This window comes from Heptranchias perlo, chromosome 1 (assembly GCF_035084215.1).
Source record: "Heptranchias perlo isolate sHepPer1 chromosome 1, sHepPer1.hap1, whole genome shotgun sequence".
Lineage (NCBI taxonomy): Eukaryota > Metazoa > Chordata > Chondrichthyes > Hexanchiformes > Hexanchidae > Heptranchias > Heptranchias perlo.
Genome location: NC_090325.1, coordinates 12,343,175 through 12,365,981, shown reverse-complemented (window position 1 = coordinate 12,365,981; position 22,807 = coordinate 12,343,175). Strand labels below are relative to the sequence as shown.

The 22,807-nt window shown below is 49.3% G+C and overlaps 1 protein-coding gene across 2 annotated transcripts in view; it reads left to right on the top strand.

Annotated features, from left to right (window-relative positions):
- The window catches only part of adissp (adipose secreted signaling protein), a 157,867-nt gene that overhangs the window by 28,207 nt on the left and 106,853 nt on the right, over window positions 1-22,807 (top strand). For both annotated transcript variants that reach the window (XM_067980714.1, XM_067980725.1), the window contains exon 2: window positions 9,304-9,416. In XM_067980714.1, the coding sequence (XP_067836815.1) occupies window positions 9,398-9,416 (19 nt within the window). In that variant the 5' untranslated portion in view covers window positions 9,304-9,397. The remainder of the gene's footprint in view (window positions 1-9,303; window positions 9,417-22,807) is intronic.

Sequence of the window (22,807 nt, the reverse complement as noted above, 5' to 3'; positions counted from 1 at the left end):
ATTAGGTACCTTTTCTTTTTGAAGTGTTGTCACTGTTGTAATGTAGGAAACGCGGCAGCCAATTTTCGCATAGCAAGATCCCACAAACAGGAATGTGATAATGACCAGATAATCTGGACTTTGTTTAAAGTGATGTCAGTTGACAATGTCACGGGGAAGCCACAGGATGGATGGTGAGGAAATGGAACCGTGGTCACATGATATTGGGGTATTCTTTTGGGGTTCAGCATGAGGCTCTTGAATGGAAGGACCTAGGGCTCGATTGTACAATGGTGGCGGGTTGGCAGCGGGGCGGGAGGTGGGGGGGGGTGAAGGTGCACGTGGCAAAGCCGCATGAACAAAACTTACTGTTTCCGACGTGATCGCATGTTGATTGATGATGATTAACGACCTCTCCGGGTTTCGCTCCTGGTGGCCAGCCTGATTGACAGAAGACCCAGGGTGGGGGAAGAGGAGAAGATGGGAGAAGAGGGGAAGATCAGGGGGGGGTTGAAGAGGGGAACGTGGTGGGGTGCAGAGAGGGACATTGGGGAAGATCGGGGGGGTGAAGAGGGGGAGATCGGGGGTGAAAAGGGGGACATCGGGGGGATGAAGAGGGGCAGATCGGGGGGAGATTGAGGGGGTAAGAGGGGCACATTGGGGGAAGATCAGGGGGGTGAAGAGGGGGACATCGAGGGGATGAAGAGGGGCAGATCGAGGGGAGATTGGGGGGGTGAAGAGGGGGACAATGGAGCGGGAGACATCGGACATCGGAGCAGAGTGCAAAGATAGGTTTATTTAGTGTTTTCACTTCCTTCCATGTTTTTTTATTTAATTTATTTTGTTTCTTGTTCCCTGATCCAGCCCTTCATGCCTGGGCCCCCCCCCCCCCCCCACGCCTCCAATGCACCCGCGATTGCCTCCTAAAATCACCCCACTAAACTCTTCCCCCCTAGCTGTGCTATAATTGACCCGAGAGATGCTTGATGTCGACTCTGAGTTATCTTTTGCATGGAGCCGGCGCGGACTCGATGGGCCGAATGGCCTCCTTCCGTGCTCTAACCGTTCTATGATTTGAAATGCAAGTGTTTCGGTCCTCAGCACTGGCATCCCTCGCTTTGAACGTAAAATTCACACCAACAGCACTTGAATTAAACAAATTGTCTGTCTTTCATTTAGTTTGCTGACAGGGCTAAAGGTCGTTGCATCTTGTTACTGCAGCACCTCATCACGTTTGGCGAGATTTCCTCCGTACATTTTCAATGCGGCTCACCAGAAATGCCACCATCACGAAACCCTCTTGGAGATTAACTTGATGTTTTTCTGATCAAACAATTCAGAACATTTTTATTCTGTATTCCACCAACACAGGTGTACGCTGGAGAAGGAAAATTTATTTTAACGAGGCTGCACTGTGGTGGTAAACATTCTTAAAAACGATTTCATTTTGAGTAAATATTTAATTGGAGCCTCCAAATTTTTAAGATTTGTTGGCAGATGGGTTACTTGAACAGTACTTGAGAAACTGAAAGAATTTGTTTTTAATTTTTAACACAAAATTAATTTAAAATTTATAGTCGGTTGATTATTACGCCTCTCTTCCGACAGGCCCATCTCAAATATTTATGAATTTACAACTGAAATTAAAAATGTAGAAATTGGATTCCAGTGATAATGCATTGAATCTGTTTTGCCTCCGATTCAGTTCTTTAAAGTATTGCTAGCTGAATTAAAAAAAAATCATTTGGCTTCTTCTCATTCCCCCCATCTTCACTCTAATTTTCTCCACTGCTCTCCCACTCCCTCTAATTTTTCACCACACCCTCTCCCTCTGATTTTCTCTCCTCCTCTCCATTTCCCCTGACTTTCCATGTTCCTCTCCCATTCCCGCTTATTTCCTCGGCTCCTTTTCCTTCTGTTTTTTTTTACAGCTTCTCCTCTCCCGTTCCTCCAACTTCCTCGGTTCCTTTCCCATTCCCTCCGCCGCTCTCCCACTCCCTCTGATTTTTCTCCATGCCTTTTCCATTTGATTTTTCCTCTCCATTTCCATTTGATTTTCGATGTTCCTCTCCCGTTGCCTTTGACTTTCACCGCTCCTTTTTCCTCTGACTTTGTTTTTCCGTTCCTCTGTTCTTTTCCCATTCCCTCCGATTTTCTCTGCTCCTCTTCAGGAGGCACTAACTCTGTAGGTGCAGGTCATCCGCTGGTTACACCTCCCACATAGACTTTCTTCTTCCAGGGCCCTGGACTCAGAGTCGGCAGGTTTGTTCAGTGAAGCTTTACAGTGGAGCCTGATCCTGTTCTCGGCCAATGTCAAATCTTCTCTGGCGACAGGGTGGTGCTGGAGGACTGCTAATGTTGTACCGTTGTTTAAAAAGGGAGAGAAGGCTAGACTGAGTAATTACAGGCCAGTCAGCCTAACCTCGGTGGTGGGCAAATTATTGGAAACAATTCTGAGGGACGGTATAAATCGTCATTTAGAAAGGCACGGAGTAATCAAGGACAGTCAGCATGGATTTGTTAAGGGAAGGTCGTGTCTGACTAACTTGATTGAATTTTTTGAGGAGGGTCGATGAGGGTAGTACGTTTGATGTAGTCTACGTGCATTTTAGCAAGGCTTTTGACAAGGTCCCACATGGGAGACTGGTCAGAAAAGTAAAAGCCCGTGGGATCCAAGGGAAAGTGGCAAGTTGGATCCAAAATTGGCTCCGTGGCAGGAAGCAAAGGGTAATGGTTGACGGGCATTTTTGTGACTGGAAGGCTGTTTCCAGTGGGGTTCGACAAGGGTCTGGGTCCCTTGCTTTTCGTGGTATATATAAATGATTTAGACCTAAATGTAAGGGGCATGATAAAGAAGTTTGCAGATGATATAAAAATTGGCCATGTGGTTGATAGTGAGGAGGAAAGCTGTCGACTGCAGGAAGATATCAATGGACTGGTCAAGTGGCAAATGGAATTCAATCCAGAGAAGTGTGAGGTAATACATTTGGGGAGGGCAAACAAGGCAAGGGAATACACAATAAATGGGAGGATACTGAGAGGTGTAGAGGACCAAGGGACCTTGGAGTGCATGTCCACAGATCCCTGAAGGTAGCAGGACAGGCAGAAAAGGTGGTTAAAAAGACATATGGGATGCTTTCCTTTATTAGCCGAGGCATAGAATATAAGAAACAGGGAGGTTATGCTAGAATTGTATAAAACACTAATTAGGCCACAGCTTGAGTACTGCATACAGTTCTGGTCACCACATTACTGGAAAGATATGATTGCACTAGAGAGGATACAGAGGAGATTTACAAGGATGTTGCCAGGACTGGAGAATTTTAGCTATGAGAAAAGATTGGATAGGCTGGGGTTGTTTCCTTTGGAACAGAGGAGGCTGAGGGGAGATTTAATTGAGATGTATAAAATTATGACGGGACTAGATAGAGTGGATAGGGAGGATCTATTTCCCTTAGCAGAGAGGTCAGTGACCAGGGGGCATAGATTTAAAGTAATTGGTAGAAGGATTAGAGGGGAGCTGAGGAGAAATTCTTAGAAGTAAAGGGAATTAGGGGTTACGGGGAGCGGGCAGGAAATTGGACATGAATTTAGATTTGAGGTTAGGATCAGATCAGCCATGATCTTATTGAATGGCGGAGCAGGCTCGAGGGGCCGATTGGCCTACTCCTGCTCCTATTTCTTATGTTCTTATGTTCTAATTCATAGAATCATACAGCACAGAAAGTGACTATTCAGCCCACAGTGCCTGTGCTGGCTCGTTAAAAGAGCTATCCAATTAGCCCCATTCTCCTGCTCTTTCCCCGTAGCCCAGCATTTTTTTCCTTTTCATGTATTTATCCAATTCCTTTTTGAACCATAGAAAAGATACAGCACAGAAGGGGGGCCATTCGGCCCATTGTGTCCGCGCCGGCTCGAAGAACAACCAGGTGCCCATTCCAATCCTACCTTCCAGCACTCGGTCCGTAGCCCTGCAGCTTACAGCACTTTCGGTGCAGGTCCAGGTACTTTTTAAAAGAGTTGAGGGTCCCTGCCTCTACCACCAATTCGGGCAGCGAATTCCATACACCCACCACCCTCTGGGTAAAAAGGTTTTTCCTCATGTCCCCTCTAATCCTTCCACCAATCAGCTTAAATCTACGTCCTCTAGTTCTTGAACTCTCCACTCGGGAAACAGGTACTTCCTGTCTACTCTTCCTGGCCCCTCATAATTTTGTACACGTCAATCAAGTCACCCTTCAGCCTCCTCTGCTCCAAGGAAAACAACCCCAGCCTATCCAATCTCTCCTCGTAGCTGCAATTTTCCAATCCCTGGCAACATTCTTGTAAATCTTCACTGCACTCTTTCCAGAGCAATTACGTCCTTGCTGTAATGTGGTGACCAGACCTGCGCACAATACTCCAGCTGTGGCCTTACCAACGTTTTATACAGTTCCATCATTACATCCCTGCTTTTGTATTCTATACCTCGGCTAATAACGGAGAGCATTCCGTATGCCTTCTTCACAACCTTATCTACCTTTACAGCCACTTTCAGGGACCTGTGCACATGCATTCCAAGGACTCTCACTTCCTCTACCCCTTTCAATATATTCCCGATTACTGCGTATTCCCTTTTACTGTTTGCCCTCTCTAAGTGCATTACCTCTCACTTCTCCGGGTTGAACTCCATTTGGCACTTTTCCGCCCACTCCACCAACCCATTGATATCTTCTTGGAGTCTACAGCTATCCTCTTCACTATCAACTACACGGCCAATTTTTGTGTCATCTGCAAATTTGCAAATCATGCCCCCTACATTCAAGTCCAAATCATTAATATATACCACAAACAGCAAGGGACCCAACACTGAGCCCTGTGGCACACCACTGGAAACGGATTTCCATTCGCAAAGACATCCATCAACTTTTACCCTTTGTTTCCTGTTACTGAGCCAATTTTGGATCCAATTCGCCACATTTCCCTGTATCCCATGGGCTTTTACCTTTCTGACCAGTCTTCCATGTGGGACCTTGTCAAATGCCTTACTAAAATCCATGTAGACAACATCCACAGCACTACCCTCATCAATCCTCCTTGTCACTTCCTCAAAGAATTTAATCATATTTGTTAGGCATGACCTTCCCTGAACAAATCCATGCTGACTATCCCTGATTAAACCATGCCTTTCCAAGTGACAGTTTATCCTATCTCTCGGTAAGTGATTCTAATAGTTTGTCCATCACCAAGGTAAGACTGACCGGCCTATAATTGTTTGGCCTTTCCCTCATGCCCTCTTTAAACAATGGTACTACGTTTGCAGTCTTCCAGTCCTCCAGTACCTCCCCTGTATCTAGTGAGGATTGGAAAATGATCCTCAGAGCATCCGCTATTTCCTCCCTGGCTTCTTTCAATAGCCTAGGAAACAATCCATCCGGCCCTAGTGACTTATCAACTTTCAGGAATTCCAGAACCTCTAGTTCCTTTTGAAAGTTACTATTAAATTTGCTTCCACCACCCTTTCAGGGAGTGTGTTCCAGATCTTAACAACTTGCTGCATTAAAAAGAAAATAATTCTCCTCTTCTCCCCTGCCTGGTTCTTTTGCCAATTATCTTAATTCTGTGTCCTCTGGTTACTGACCCTCCTGCCAATGGAAACAGTTACTCCTTATTTAGTCTCAAAACTATTCACTTCCTTAACCATCATGGGACCTTCCACGGTGTTAGCTGTGGCTCAGCGGCAGTACTCTCGCATCTGAGTCAGAAGGTTGTGGGTTCAAGCCCACTCCAGAGACTTGAGCACAAAATCTGGGCGGACACTCCCGGTGCAGTACTGAGGGAGTGCTGCACTGTCAGAAGTGCTTTCTTTCGGATGAGACGTTAAACCGAAGCCCCCTTTGTCCTCTCAGGTGGATGTAAAAAATCCCATGGCACTATTTCGATTAAGTGCAGGGGAGTTCTCCCCAGTGTCCTGGCGATCAACCACTATCACTAAAACAAATTATCACAACATTATCACATTGCTGTTTGTTGGCGCTTGCTGTGTCAAATTGGCTGCTGCGTTTCCTGCATTACAACAGTGACTACACTTCTAACGTACTTCATTGGCTGTAAAGCACCTTGGGACGTCCTGAGGTCGTGAAAGGCACGATATAAATGCAAGTCTTTATGCATGCAACGTATCAGCTGATGTCCGTGGGCTTGAATTTGCAAATTTCTTCCGCCTCACTGAGACCCGATCTTGGCCGAGACCAAGAGCTTCCACACGGAGAGGGAGAAAAATGGGAAGAGGTATCATTCCTCGACTGTGCTCGTGCACCACCCGCGACTGGGGTCGGGGCAGCAATACGTAGAAATAGGTTGCCTGCTCTGTCAGTCATAGGTAGTGGTAGCCCTTAGACGTAAGGGGGAGAAACAAATGCTTTTTTCAATAGGCCAGCGTTGCACTCAATAAAATAAAAAGCACCATTGGTCTTTTGCTCTGGGAGTTGTTTTTATAATTACCAAGCTAAGGAGTGGGATACTGGACTTCAGGCACTATAGGGTATGCTGCTGTGGTGGTTATGTTACTGGCCTGGTAATCCAGAGAACGCGAGTACAAATCCCACTGTAGCAATTTGAGAATTTGAATTCAGTTTTTTTTAGAAAAAAGCTGGTCTCAATAAAAGTGACCATGAAGCTGTCGTAAAAACCCATCTGGTTCACTAATGTCCTTTAGGGAAGGAAACCTGCCGTCCTTACCTGTTCTGGGCTTATATGTGACTCCAGTCCCACATCAACGCGGTTGGCTCTTAACTGCCCTCTGAAGCGGCCTAGCAAGGCACTCAGTTGTATCAAACCTTCCAAGAAGAAGACCCACCACCACCTTCTCAGGGCAACTAGCGATGGGCAATAAATGCCGGCCTTGCCAGCAATGCCCACATCCCGAGAATGATTTTTAAAAAAAACATACTGTTGGATGTTGAGAATTCTGAGATCAGTTATGCCGTTAAGATAGTCGTACTTCTACTTTGCCCCAACAATGTACCTCGGCCTCCAATCCCAGAGGGGCGCACTCGGCAGGGGGAGTCTGCAGGGTGAACAGAGTGTGTGCTGGCTTAGGCACTAGAAGCATCGGGGAGTAGCCACGCTTTGGGTTGGGAGGGCAGCTGGAATGCAGGTGGCTGGGTGAGATGGGAGCCAGAAGAGACTTGAGCCTCTCGTTTGACTAGTAACTGCTAGACATCTGCTTAACAGGAGCCAATTAAAAGAGGGCACGTGACCAATTAGAGTTCAGATTTAGTGATTGCCATAAACTGATAAACTCGCACAAGACGGAGGAACTAAAGGACACAGCTTCTTTTATTTATGTAGGGAGTCGCACAACACCAGGACCTGACGAAGGAGCAAAGCTCCGAAAGCTTGTGATTTCAAATAAAACTGTTGGACTATAACCTGGTGTTTTGCGACTCCCTACATTTGTCAACCCCAGTCCATCACCGGCATCTCCCAACATCATGTCTTTTATTTATATATGTATCATTAGAAAACAAAGTGTCAGCAGATTTAAAGATGTAGTATCTCCCCAGATCACCAGTTGAATCAATGGATTTCTCCTTGTTAACTTACTCCATTTACCCAGGCAGTGATAGAATTTGTAAAATAATTTCCCAGAGAAGGCCGTTCAGGGGCCATTGAATGAGTTCCTGGAGAGAGAAGGGAGTGAGAGATATGATGAGATGGGTCGAAGGGGCTCAGATCTATTAAAAAGGACCACATAATGCAAATTTTTTTTTTGAAATACATACATTGAGTTTGTTAGACTTACTTAGCAATAGTTGATAAACCTGGATTGATAATACCTCAGGAGTGAATGATCTCTTTGTCTGATCACAAGGATAAACATTTAAACAGTTAGTGCCGCATTTGATATATCATTGTCTGACTGGAGTTGTGTAACCTTACCTCAAAGTTCAGGCGACCTTTAAAACTTTAATTATTCTTGTGTGGTGGTTGTGTGATATTTGAGCCCTTGGCTCAGTTTACAGTGCTGTGTAGCTCACTGCTGGGTAGGCACTATTTACACGCACCGGGTTACAGTGCTGTGAGGCTCACTGCAGGGTAGGTACTATTTACACGCACCGAGTTACAGTGCTGTGAGTCTCACTGCAGGGTAGGCATTATTTACACGCACCGGGTTACAGTGCTGTGAGGCTCACTGCAGGGTAGGCACTATTTACACGCACTGGGTTACAGTGCTGTGAGGCTCACTGCAGGGTAGGCACTATTTACACGCACCGGGTTACAGTGCTGTGAGGCTCACTGCTGGGTATGTACTATTTACATGCACCGGGTTACAGTGCTGTGAGGCTCACTGCAGGGTAGGCACTATTTACATGCACCGCGTTACAGTGCTGTGAGGCTCACTGCTGGGTACGTACTATTTATATGCACCGGGTTACAGTGCTGTGAGGCTTACTGCAGGGTAGGCACTATTTACACGCACCGGGTTACAGTGTTGTGAGGCTCACTGCTGGGTATGTACTATTTACACGCACCGCGTTACAGTGCTGTGAGGCTCACTGCAGGGTAGGCACTATTTATATGCACCGGGTTACTGTGCTGTGAGGCTCACTGCAGGGTAGGCACTATTTATATGCACCGGGTTACTGTGCTGTGAGGCTTACTGCAGGGTAGGTAAAACACTAACTGTTCAGAGTAACTGCACTTTGGGAGTTTTGTTTGCCACCAGGTACAGAAATTTGAAGAACTTTAAAAAAAAACAGATATAAACAATGTTGTTCTTTTCATATTTACCTTGCACACTTAATTCTATTTTGTTAGCTGAGTAGGGGTGCAAATTTATGCTTGTGTGCAAAATAGGCAATATGCCACAGCAAGACTTGTACTGAAGTCCATGTGTCTGTGATGCTCTTAATTCATTAGCTCCGATGGTTATCATCGCCAGATTCAGAGCTGACAGCAGCATCCCTTCACCCCAGTATTGCATAGCTCAAAAAAAAAATGTTCTGTGCAAATTGCGGGGGTATTTTTTGTTTCAGGACGGGGTACAAAAATGTCACCCAGCCACCGCCACGCTTCACTGAAACCCCACAGTACTGAAGTGCAGCCTCATGCCCGGGCAACTGCAGATACGTCCGCGAACGCTGAGGGCACTAAGACCCAGAGGAAGCCTTTTTTTTTTATCCCCCTCTCCCTGCTGCCCCTCTCTCCCTTGTCTTGCAGAGCAGAGTAGAAGCGACCTGTGGAGTGAGAGGGGAGTCGATACAGGCGCTGGTCCTTTGGCTCCGCGGGTGTCTGCAGTTTGTGCATGCTCCGTAATCCAGGTGCCGTTGGTTTCTCTAGACAGCTCCTCCGGATCTTTGGAAGAGGGATGGCTTCATGCTGATTCAAGTCAAGTTCACGTTGCGCAGTGGCGTTTTCCAACAGCAGGAATTAGATGGCTTCAGCTTGGAAGGGTGAGTTAGGGGCGAGGAGGAGGGCTCGCACTGCTGGGTGTCTCTCTGTCTGTCTGTGTGTGTGTGTGTGTGGAGAGGGACTGGGCTGGTGGTGGTGGGAAACATTGTTATGCAAACAGGGCAACGATTGTACTGAACCTTTTAGTTCTTTGGATCCTGCTGGCTCATTTAGAAAGGCATTTCTTTTTTTTAAAAAAATATTTCACCCCAGACTGCATAGTAGTTTTAAAAAAAACAAGTAGAGAGAGAGTATAGCTGGGGGGGCGGGGACTTGCATTTATATAGCACCCATCACGAACTCGGGACGTCCCAAAGCACTTCATAGCCAAAGAAGTACTTTTTGAAGTATAGTCCCTGTTGTAGGGAAACGCGGCAACCAATTTGCGCACAGCAAGGTCCCACAGACAGCAATGACCAGATAATCTGTTTCATTGATGTTGGTCGAGAGATAAATATTGGCCAGGACACCAGGGAGGACTCCCCCAGCTCTTCAAAATCGTGCCATGGGATCTTTTACACCCACCTGAGAGGGCAGACGGGGCCTCGGTTTAACGTCTCACCGGAAAGACGGCACCTCCGACGGTGCAGCACTCCCTCAGCACTGCACTGGAGTGTCGGCCTGGATTATGTGTTCAAGTTTCTGGAGTTGTGGGTTCAAGCCCTGCTCCAGAGACCTGAGCACAAAATCCAGGCTAACGCTTCAGTGCAGTACTGAGGTGCCGAGCTTTGGACGAGACGTTAAACCGAGGCCCTGTCTGCCCCCTCAGATGGACGTAAAGGATCCCTGGCACTATTTCGAAGGAGAGCAGGGGAGTTCTCCCCGGTGCCCTGGTTAGTATTTATCTCTCAATCAACATCGCTAAAACAGATTATCTGGTCGGTATCACGTTGCTGTTTGTGGGATCTTGCTGTGCGTAAATTGGCTGCCGTATTTCCAACATTACAACAGTGATGACACTTCAAAAAGTACTTAATTGGTTGTAAAGGGCTTTGGGATGTCCTGAAGTAGTGAAAGGCGCTATATAAATGTAAGTCTGTCCTCTTTCACCCTTCCGACATCCACAACCCTGCACTTTGCAGTCAGGGTGGAGCGAGGTGACGGGAAGTTGTGGTGAACCTTGTGGGGATAACGGTTCCACGGACACCGTCTGCCCTCTGCTATCTCACCTAACTGACCATCCTTGTCCTGAAAAGATGGCAGTGAATAGTAGCTGCTCTTCGACTGTGGGAGTTATCACAGGCGAGCCTGATCCTATCCTTCCCTCTTTGATGTACCCAAACATGCACTTTGCTCCAGTGGGTCAGGAGAGTTAGGAAAATGGCTACCGTCCGTCGACCCCCCCCAACCCAGGAGGCTGAGGGCAGCTGGATCCCACTGATTGCTGCCTTGGCCGGGACGGGTTTGCTTGTCACAGACCAGGAATGGAAACTGGGGCCCTTTCTGGCCTGTGTTGTTTAGTAATGCACAATCAAGGGTTAAGTTACGAGGAGAGATTACACAAATTGGGGTTGTATTCTCTTGAGTTTCGAAGGTTAAGGGGTGATCTGATCGAAGTTTATAAGATATTAAGGGGAACAGATAGGGTGGATAGAGAGAAACTATTTCCGCTGGTTGGGGATTTTAGGAGTAGGGGGCACAGTCTAAAAATTAGAGCCAGACCTTTCAGGAGTGAGATTAGAAAACATTTCTACACACAAAGGGTTGTAGAAGTTTGGAACACTCTTCCGCAAACAGCAATTGATACTAGCTCAATTGCTTAATTTAAATCTGAGATAGATAGCTTTTTGGCAACCAAAGGTATTAAGGGATATGGGCCAAAGGCAGGTATATGGAGTTAGATCACAGATCAGCCATGATCCTATCAAATGGCGGAGCAGGCACGAGGGGCTGAATGGCCTACTCCTGTTCCTAGTCTCTGACCACTGAGGCCATCGGGGAAACCAAACCCAGATCTTAAAATATTTTTGCTCTGTGCCCGATACACTATGGTTGTAATTCATGACGTGCAGTAAAAGTACATCGTAACTATGTGGTACGTGATGAAGGAACCTGTCAGACTTTGGGTGTGTTGGAGGGGAGACGTCAGAGCTAATAATGGGGTGCAAAGCCTCTTTAACATGTTGTGGCTCCGAGATCACAAGTGTCACAGGAGCTGAAATCTGCTTCCCTCAGTTTGTAATCTTTTCCCCCTCATTTCGTGTTTTTCTTTCCTTGAGTTCACTCTTTCCCACTGGGGAGGGTGGAGCAACCTGCCTTTCCTCTGCACCCCCCCTCCCCAAACCCAGGTGAAGGGCCAAAGCTGTGCAGTGCAGGGCACGACAAGGTTGTGAAAAGCAGGAGAGAAGAGGCGATGTCTCATAGGAACAGGAGCAGGCCATTCAGCCCCTCAAGCCTGTTCCGCCGTTCATTTAGATCATGGCTGATCTGTACCGTAACTCTGAATACCCTGACCCAACAAAAATACTGCCTCAAAACTGTAGCAGCTAATTGAAAACAAGCTTGGGTTTTAAAAACTTGTACGTTGTAGGAAGCGGGGAAGACGGGAGGAGGTGAGGAACACCACAGTTTTGAGGTCTTGACCAGGAATAAGTTGGGAACTGTGAATTGAGTCTTAGTTTCAAAATAGAGGAAGAATTTGTTGATTGGCACACTTGAAGCTGGGGAGGAACGAGGTGCAATGATTGGAATATAGTTTACAATGGAGGAAGGTTGTGGGGAACAGTGAGTGATGTTGGAGATTAGTGATGTGAGGAAGATCACCTGTCGCTGGAGTCTTCCCCCCCCCCCCCCCCAAAATCCCCTTTCTCTCTCTTCCCCCCCCCCCCCCCCCCCAAAATCCCCTTTCTCTCTCTTCCCCCCCTTCTCTTCTCTCCCTTCTCCCCCCCTCCTTCTCCCCCCCCCTCTCTCCTCCTTCTCCCCCCCTTCTCTTCCTCCTTCTCCCCCCCCTTCTCTCCTCCTTCTCCCCCCCTTCTCTTCCCTCCTTCTCCCCCCCCTTCTCTTCCCTCCTTCTCCCCCCCCTTCTCTTCCCTCCTTCTCCCCCCCTTCTCTTCCCTCCTTCTCCCCCCTTCTCTTCCCTCCCTTCTCCCCCCCCTTCTCTTCCCTCCTTCTCCCCCCCCCTTCTCTTCCCTCCTTCTCCCCCCCCTTCTCTTCCCTCCTTCTCCCCCCCCCTTCTCTTCCCTCCTTCTCCCCCCCCTTCTCTTCCCTCCTTCTCCTCCCCCCCCCTTCTCTTCCCTCCTTCTCCCCCCCCCCCTTCTCTTCCCTCCTTCTCCCCCCCCCCCTTCTCTTCCCTCCTTCTCCCCCCCCCCCCTTCTCTTCCCTCCTTCTCCCCCCCCCCCCTTCTCTTCCCTCCTTCTCCCCCCCCCCTTCTCTCCCTCCTTCTCCCCCCCCCCTTCTCTTCCCTCCTTCTCCCCCCCCCACCTCTCTTCTCCCCCCCCCTTCTCTCCCCTCCCCCCCCCCCTCCTTCCCCCTTCTCCCCCCCCTTCTCCCCCCCTTCTCCCCCCCTTCTCCCCCCCCCTTCTCCCCCCCCTTCTCCCCCCCCTTCTCCCCCCCCTTCTCCCCCCCTTCTCCCCCCCCCTTCTCCCCCCCCCTTCTCCCCCCCCTTCTCCCCCCCTTCTCCCCCCCCCCCTTCTCCCCCCCCCTTCTCCCCCCCCCCTTCTCCCCCCCCCCTTCTCCCCCCCCCCTTCTCCCCCCCCCCCTTCTCCCCCCCCCCCTTCTCCCCCCCCCCCTTCTCCCCCCCCCTTCTCCCCCCCCCCCCTTCTCCCCCCCCTTCTCCCCCCCCCTTCTCCCCCCCCTTCTCCCCCCCTTCTCCCCCCCCCTTCTCCCCCCCCTTCTCCCCCCCCTTCTCCCCCCCCCCTTCTCCCCCCCCCTTCTCCCCCCCCCTTCTCCCCCCCCCCCTTCTCCCCCCCCTCTCCCCCCCCCCTCTCCCCCCCCCTCTCCCCCCCCCCTCTCCCCCCCCCTCTCCCCCCCCTCCCCCTTCTCCCCCCCCCTTCTCCCCCCCCCCCTTCTCCCCCCCCCCCCTTCTCCCCCCCCCTTCTCCCCCCCCCTTCTCCCCCCCCCCTTCTCCCCCCCCCCTTCTCCCCCCCCCCCTTCTCCCCCCCCCCCCTTCTCCCCCCCCCCTTCTCTCTCCCCCCCCCTTCTCTCTCCCCCCCCCCTTCTCTCTCCCCCCCCCTTCTCTCTCCCCCCCCCTTCTCTCTCCCCCCCCCTTCTCTCTCCCCCCCCCTCTCCCCCCCCCCTCTCCCCCCCCCCCTTCTCCCCCCCCCCTTCTCCCCCCCCCCCTTCTCCCCCCCCCCCTTCTCCCCCCCCCCCTTCTCCCCCCCCCCCTTCTCCCCCCCCCCCCTTCTCCCCCCCCCCCTTCTCCCCCCCCCCCTTCTCCCCCCCCCCCTTCTCCCCCCCCCCCTTCTCCCCCCCCCCTTCTCCCCCCCCCCCTTCTCCCCCCCCCCCTTCTCCCCCCCCCCCTTCTCCCCCCCCCCCTTCTCCCCCCCCCCCCCTTCTCCCCCCCCCCCTTCTCCCCCCCCCCCCTTCTCCCCCCCCCCCCCTTCTCCCCCCCCCCTCTCTCCCCCCCCCCTCTCTCCCCCCCCCCCTCTCTCCCCCCCCCCTCTCCCCCCCCCCCCCTCTCCCCCCCCCCTCTCCCCCCCCCCCTCTCCCCCCCCCCCTCTCCCCCCCCCCCTTCTCCCCCCCCCCTTCTCCCCCCCCCCCCTTCTCTCCCCCCCCCCCTTCTCCCCCCCCCCCTTCTCCCCCCCCCCCTTCTCCCCCCCCCCCTTCTCCCCCCCCCCCTTCTCTCCCCCCCCCCCTTCTCCCCCCCCCCCTTCTCCCCCCCCCCCCTTCTCCCCCCCCCCCCTTCTCCCCCCCCCCCTTCTCCCCCCCCCCCTTCTCCCCCCCCCCTTCTCCCCCCCCCCCCCCCTTCTCTTCTCTCCTTCTCCCCCCCCTTCTCTTCTCTCCTTCTCCCCCCCCTTCTCTTCTTCTCTTCTCCTCCCCCCCCTTCTCTTCTCTTCTCCTCCCCCCCTTGCCCTTTTTGAAACATGTTCACTTAGTGCTTTTCACATAACACTAAAGTTGACTGATGGAAAGGGCGGGGCTGAGAGAGGACAGACCATTTGATTGACTGTCAAGAATAGTAGATACTATTTCTTATAGTCCTCAGGCGGTGTTGAAATGGCTGCCAGCTTATTAAGTAATTCCTGTTGCTCTGGGTAATAACCACCCATCACCTACAGTCAGCAAGTCATTTCACGTTCTGTACAATGCATGGCAGATTAATTTGTACCTAAACATCTATTCCTGTTTGACGTATTTTGTCATGAATGGTGTGCCTGTTAGTCGGTGTGTGCTGTACCGAGCAGGTAGCATGAATTCCTGTACTTTTGATGTGCTATTGGCTGATGTTCACCCAGACAGATTTTGTGCAGCATTTAAAAGATATTTAAAAACAATGTGTATCAGAAAGATTTATGGATCAGAAGGAGGCCGTTCGATTCACCGTGTCTGTGCCGGTCGAAAAAGAACTGCCCAGCCAAATCCCACTTTCCAGCACTTGGTCCGTAGCCCTGTAGGTTACCGCACTTCAGGTGCACATCCAAGTACTTTTAAATGAGTTGAGGGTTTCTGCCTCTACCACCCTTTCAGGCAGTGAGTTCCAGACCCCCACCCCCTCTGGGTGAAAATATTTTTCCTCAGCTCCCCTCTAATCCTTCTACCAATTACTTTAAATCTATGCCCCCTGGTTATTGACCTCTCTGTTAAGTGAAATAGGTCTTTCCTATCCACTCTATCTAGGACCCTCATAATTTTATAAACCTCAATTAAATCTCCCCTCGGCTTCCTTTGTTTCAAAGAAAACGACCCCAGCCTATCCAATCTTTCCTCTAGCTAAAATTCTCCAGTCCTGGCAACATCCTCGTAATCTCCTCTGTACCCTCTCGAGTGCAATAATATCTTTCCTGTAATGTGGTGACCGGAACTGGACGCAGTACTCGAGCTGTGGCCTAACGAATGTTTTATACAGTTGTAGCATAACCTCCCTGCTCTTATATTCTGTTTGCTCTCCCCAAATGCATTACCTCACACTTCTCCAGATTGAATTCCATTTGCCTCTTTTCTGCCCACCTGTCCATTGGTATCTTCTGGCAGTCTATAGCTTTCCTCCTCACTATCAACCACATTGGCCAATTTTTGAATCATCACATTGTAACTGTGGTGCCTTTTGTTTTAAAGTGAGATCATTGCTCCCCTTGTAGCTCAGCTTGTAAATGCACCCGGCCCTGAGCTGCAACATATGAGAGAGTTCATGGATTCAACTCCTGGCCTTTTCCTGAGCTCTTCTATCTCCACCGGACTGGCTTTGGGACTGCTACCGTTGGATAGCCTCTGAGCTTGTAGCGCAGGGAGAGTTTTTTTAAAAAAAAAATCCGCCTTCCCGCAAATTGTAGTCATGCGGGATGGCAGGCGAGCTCCGGATTGGACTTGCCGATGATGCCTCTCGTGGTTGAATAGCGCAGCCGACATTTGCAGTTTTAGGTGTGTGCATTAGGAATTGGATGTGGGTGGGCGTCACCCGAGCGACAGACATCACTTCGGAACAACGCTGGCTGCACCGCAACAGGTAGTGAACGGTGTGAAGTGTTTTGGTGTGATGTGACTCTGCAAGTCCTGTTCTTATTCGGTGAAGGTGCTGGAGGGTGTGCCTGCCTGTGGAACTACACCCCAGCTTAGTCGGTGCCTTGAGGGGGAAAAGCAGGAAATAAAGACTTGCATTTTATATCATGCTTTTCACAACCTCCCGACGTCCCAAAGCACTTTACGACCGATTAAGTACTTTTTAAATGTAGTCGTCGCTGTTGTAGGAAACGCGGCCGCCAATTTGCGCACAGCACGATTCCACAAACAGCAATGACCAGATAATCAGCCGGTGATAAACCGGTGTTCGCCATGGCTCCGTAGGCAACACTCTCGCCTGTGAGTCAGAAGGTCGTGGATTCAAGTCCCACTCCAGAGACTTGATCACAAAATGTAGGATGACACTCCCAGTGCATCACTGAGGGAGCGCAGCACTGTCAGAGATGCTGTCTTTAGATATGTTGATAGAGTGAGATGAAGTAAGGTGGGAGGAGGCTCGTGTGGAGCATAAACTACTGGCATACGCCAGTTAGGCTGAATAGCTGTGCTGTAAATGCCTTATAATACTATGTAATTTGTTTTAATAATGGTGGTAGAGGGATAAATATTGACGGATTTTTAAAAAACTCCCGTCTCCTCTTCGCAAAAGTGCTGCGGGATTTTTTTACGTCCACCTGCGAGGGCAGACGGGGCCTCGGTTTAACGTCTCATCCGAAAGCCGGCACCTCCGACGGTGCAGCACTCCCTCAGTACTGCACTGGGAGTGTCAGCCTTGGGGATTATATGCTCAAACTCTCTGGAGTGGGACTTGAACCCACGACCTTCTGACTCAAAGGCGAGAGTGCTACCCACTGAGCCACGGCTGACAAAGTGAACTGAATTTGTCCAGAACGCTGTTGCATGTGTTTTTTTTTTAGAAAAATGTTTTGGTGCACTTTCAATGACTCCTGCAGCACATATTATTCCACAAAGATACCTCCTGCGGTTTGCTGCGTAAAGATGAAAACCAGCAGTCTGCTTAATATCCTGAAATGACCCTTGTTTGTAAGCCTGCACTACAGAACTGCGCTTAATCTCCTTGCCAGTGGCCTCGCTGAGTTCATTGAAGCTCAGTGACCGATGATGGGCATCTGCCATTTGAAAGGGCTGTGCTGCGAGCCCTTTTGAGGAGGACAGGTGGTGAGATTTGAACGATTAGAAGTAAAAAGAAAAAAAAAAGGCGAATCTGAAATTAAAGGAGAAAATGCCGCCAGTGTCTTTCGGCAGCTGAAAGAAAACAGGATGGCTTAACTATTTTAGGGGTGCGATAGTGTAGTGGTTACATTACTGGACTAGTAATCCAGAGAACGTGAGTTCGTAATCCCACCTTGGCAGTTTGAGAATTTGAATTCAGTTTAAAAAGAAATCAATAGAAGTGATCATGAAGCTGTCGGATTGTCGTAAAAACCCAACTGGTTCACTAATGTCCTTTAGAGAAGGAGACCTGCCGTCCTTACCCGGTCTGGGCCTATAAGTGACTCCAGTCCCCACACCAACGTGGTTGACTCTTATCTGCCCTCTGAAGTGGGCTAGTGAGACACTGTTGTATCAAACACAGCCCTTTCAAGAAAAAGGCCCTCGGGGCAACTAGGGATGGGCAATAAATGCCGGTCTTGCCAGCGACGCCCATATCCCGAGAATGAATAAAGGGAGGGGGGGGGGGAAATATTTTGGGGTTTGACCCTTCATCAGGACTGGGCCAGGAGGGCCCCTTTATAGCAGTAACCTAGCTGTGTGCTCCAGCGTTTCCTGTTTAATATTCTGCGCAGATGTTCAGCTGGAATCTGTACAGATCACTAATGGGAAAACAAGTAACATGTGGAGCTGAGGGCTGGTGTTGCACGAATGTGTTACCCGTAGAGTCAGTGAGCCGTACAAGTAGAGGAGTGGTTGGCTGCACTAGTGTGCCGGCTCTCTCGTCGCTAGGTCAAAGGGGGTTGAGGGTTTGAGCCGCGTGCAAGCTCGGGCTCACGTGCTATGTACTGAGGGAGTGCTGCGTTGTTGTGTTTTTCTTTATTCGTTCACGGGATGTGGACGTCGCTGGCAAGACCGGCATTTATTGCCCATCCCTAATTGCCCTCGAGAAGGTGGTGGTGAGCCGCCTTCTTGAACCGCTGGAGTCCGTGTGGTGAAGGTTCTCCCATAGTGCTGTTAGGTAGGGAGTCCCAGGATTTTGACCGTCTTTCAGATGAGACGCAAAAAAAAAAGTTTGATAAAACGTCTCTCTCCATCTGCTCCTGTGTTTTGTGTTGTGGAGCATTGTTTAGAAGAAGAAAAGAACTTGGATTTCTATCGCGCCTTTCACAACCTCAGGACGTCCCAAAGTGCTTTACAGCCAATGACGTACTTTTCGAAGCATAGTCGCTGTTGTAATGCAAAAAACACAGCAGCCAATTGGCGCACAGCAAGATCCCACAAACAGCAATGTGATAATGACCAGATAATCTGTTTTAGTGAATGTTGGTTCAGGGATAAATATTGACCAGGGCACTGGGGTGAACTACCCAGCTCTTCAAAATAGTGCCGTGGGATCATTTATGTCCACCTAAGAGGGCAGACGTGGTCTTGGTTTAATGTTTCCTCCGAAAGACGGCACCTCCAACAGTGCAGCACTCCCTCAATACTGCACTGAAGTATCAGCCTTGAATATGTGCTCAGTTCTCGAGTGGAGCTTGAATCCAACGTGAGAGTGCTACCCACTGAGCCAAGGCTGACACCGAAAGCATCTCCATCTGCTTTTTTAAAAGAAAAATCTTTTACCCTATTTTGTTAAACATTCTCGCTCCAAAATCACAATTCTACAGCTAACAGAATGTTCGTAAAAAGGGCCTAGACTCTCTGGAGTTTAGAAGAACGAGAGATGATCTTATTGAAACATATAAAATTCTTAGAGGGCTTGACAGGGTAGATGCTGAGAGGCTGTTTCCCCTGGCTGGAGAATCTAGAACTAGGGATCGTAGACTCGATAAGGGGCGGGCCATTTAGGACCGAGATGAGGAAAGATTTCTTCAGAGGGTTGTGAATCTTTGGAGCTCTGTACCCCAGAGGGCTGTGGATGCTCAGTCGTTGAGTATAGTCAAGGCTGAGATCGATAGATTTTTGGACTCAAGGGAATCAAGGGGTATGGGGATCGGGCGGGAAAGTGGAGTTGAGGTCGAAGATCAGCCATGATCTGATTGAATGGCGGAGTAGGCTTGAGGGGCCGATTGGCCTACTCCTCCTATTTCTTATGAATAGATACCATGTGACATCAGGACCAGCAGGTCTGCAGAGGGTAATGGGTTGGGAGGGGTCTCCCCCTTGTACTGAAAGCAAGGTTGTGATCGAACTAAGCCTCCACCATGTGGTATCAGGTATCCTATGGTGCTTTCTCCCACTTCAGCATTCGCTTTCCTTACTATATTTGAGGAAAGACACTTAGGTCATGTTGAACTACCTGAGATTAATTGGAGCTGGTGGATTCGGCATGTTACAATCCCGATCCCTGGAGAGCAGGAATCGACAGATCAAAAAGACTGAACTAAGTTTGCTAAATCAGTGGAGTATAAGTTAGGGTTCAAAACTCTTTAGTGCTCAGGTCAGGATGTGCCTTGACTGTATCCAGTTCCTGTCACCAAGACACAATGGAGATATTCATTGCCTTGAGTCAGTAACACTGATCCCTGGCAGCAGAAGGTTGAATTATGAGCCAAGACTTGAGAAACCTGAGCTTTTTTTTTCAGTATTGAAAGGAGGTAACTGAGGAGGCTCCCTACAAATCGCCTACATAGGAGGGTGTTTTGTTACAAAAGGTAGGTCGCGAGGTAGCCTTGATTAGTTAACGCAGTCTGTTGGAGCTTGCTGGATGGACTTTTGTTGGGTAAGGGTATCAAGGGATAGGGATCAAAGGTGGGTAATTGGAGTTGAGGTACAGATCAGCCATGATCTGATTGATTGGCGTAACAGGCTCGAGGGGCTGAATAGCCTTCTCCTGTTCCTATGTTTGATTGCCTGTTGGGGATTGGGGAGGAACTTCTCTTTATAAATTTACTTTTTTTAAACCACTGTCCCGGCCTCTTCCAGAAGGTTATGTGACTGGGGTGGGACAAGGCCACGCCATGACTGGGTGAAGCAGGCTTGGGTGGTCTTGTCCCATCCTCCTTCACATGTTAGTATGGGAATCCACCACACCACTTTACTTGGATGTGCACGTGAAGTGCCGTAACCTCGAGGGCTACGGACCAAGAGCTGGAAAGTGGGATTAGGCTGGATAGCTCTTTTTCAGCTGGCACAGACACGATGGGCTGAATGGCCTCCTCCTGTGCCATAAATTTTTATGATTCAGGACCTGCTAGGATGGTGGAACAAACTGGTGACCAGGCAAATTTAAGAGCAATGTCAAGATGCTGCTTAAACAGAGCTATCGACACATGGATTGGACAACTGCGCAGGGTAGTGGAGGCCAGAACCGTGGACTCATTTAAGAGGCATGAGGAACTTGAATGTTTTTCTAGCATGTGCTGAATGACATTCCTCATCCGTATCTAGCTCTGAAAACACTGGGAAGGGCTGAAAGTTTAAGCTACCTGGATTTCTGGTTTTACACGTTTCTGTAATATTCTAGTCTGATTCTTGAAGGATAGCACATCGATGGTAATTTTTTTTCCACTCTCCCATGTTAAAAAAAGAAAAAACTTGCATTTATATAGTCCCTTTCACGACTAAAGCACTTTACAGCCGATGAAATTCTTTTTGAAGTGTAGTCACTGTTGTAATGTTCTACGGTACTTTTTTTTCTGCAATCACTTTTGATAACATTTTGTTGATGTTTTTGGGGGGGGATCAGAGACAAGTAACGTGGACAAAGGTTCTCACAAATTCGACCCTTGCAGTTGCTGAAAGGCTCAGAGAATCTGTACAGATTGTCCTTTTACCAGCATAGAGCCTGCTCCAGGACTCCTACACACTGGAACAGGCTTGACCAAACGTGCGATTAACCTTTGAACTTCTGCAGGGTGGAAAATAAGCAAAAGGCATTTTGATATTTAACATTGCCTTTATATAGGAACAGGAGTAGGCCATTCAGCCCCTCGAGCCTGTTACTGTGCCTTTTTTCCCTGGCTGCCAACCTTGATGATTCCGGCAAGTTAACTCTCTTTTGAGTTGCCACCAGCTGCACAAGGCCAATGTGTCAGGAGTTGTTGACACCATGGTGCACGTCACTAACCCCAGTGTAAAAGTAGCCTACGTTGGGACCCAGAGGAGTTGCACTCAATTGGAGACGAGACGAGACGCGACGCGACTCACCATCTCCATGTCTCATGTCCGCTGTGGCTCAGTGGGTAGCACTTTTGCCTCTTGAGTCAGAAGGTTGTGGGTTCAAGTCCCACTCCAGAGAGACTTGTGCAGGTAATCCAAGCTGACGCTGTTGGAGGTGCCGTTTTTCGGATGAGACATTAAACCGAGGCCCCGTCTGCCCCCTCGGGTGGACGTAAACGATCCTATGGCACTGTTTCGAAGAAAAGCAGGGGAGCTCTGCCTGGACAATATTTATCCCTCAGCCACCATCATTAAAAAAACTGATAATCTGGTCATAATCACATTTCTGTTTGTGGAACCTTGCTGTGCACAACTTGGCTGCTGCGTATCCGATATTACAACAGTGACTACAAAGTAGTTAATTGTCTGTAAAGTGCTTTGGGATGTCTTGAAGTCACGAAAGGTGTGATATAAAAGCAAGACTTTCTTTCACAAGGGCCACACCACCACTGTACTGAAGGAATTAGCCAGGCTTCATGCACGTGTTCAGTTCCGTTTGCAACCCTTCAGATAATGAAGCAGTCCGTGCCAGCATGCAGCAAGACCTGGACAACATCTAGGCTTGGGCTGATAAGTGGCAAGTAACATTTGTGCCAGGTAATGACCATCTCCAACATAAGACCATAAGAGATAGGAGCAGGAGTAGGCCATTCGGCCCCTCGAGCCTGCTCTGCCATTCAATGAGATCATGGCTGATCTGATTTTTACCTCAACTCTACTTTCCCGCCCTTTCCCCATATCCTTTGACTCCCTTGCTGATCAAAAATTTGTCTAACTCAGCCTTGAATGTATTCAGTGACTCAGCCTCCACAGCTTTTTGGGGTAAAGAATTCCAAAGATTCACGACCCTCTGGGAGAAGAAATTCCTCCTCATTTCCGTCTTAAACGGGTGACCCCTTATTCTGAGACTATACCCCCTGGTTTTAGATTCCCCCATGAGGGGTAACATCCTCTCAGCATCTACCCTATTGAGTCCCTTCAGAATCTTGTATGTTTCAATAAGGGCTCCTCTCATTCTTCTAACCTCCAATGAGTATAGACCCAACCTGTTCAATCTTTCCTCAAAAGACAACCCTTCCATACCCGGAATCAACCTAGCGAACCTTCTCTGAACTGCCTCCAATGCAAGTATGTCCTTCCTTAAATAAGGGCACCAGAACTGTACGCAGTACTCCAGGTGTGGTCTCACCAGCACCCTGTACAGTTGTAGCATGACTTCCCTGCTTTTATACTCCATCCCCCTAGAAATAAAGGCCAATATTCCGTTTGCCTTCCGGATTACCTGCTGCACCTGTATGTTGACTTTTTGTCTTTCTGTCTTTCATGTATGAGGACACCCAGATCCCTCTGTACTGTAGCATTTTGTAGTATTTCTCCAGTCAAATAATATTTTTGCTTTTTTAATTTTTCCTCCCAAAATGGATGACTTCACATTTTCCCA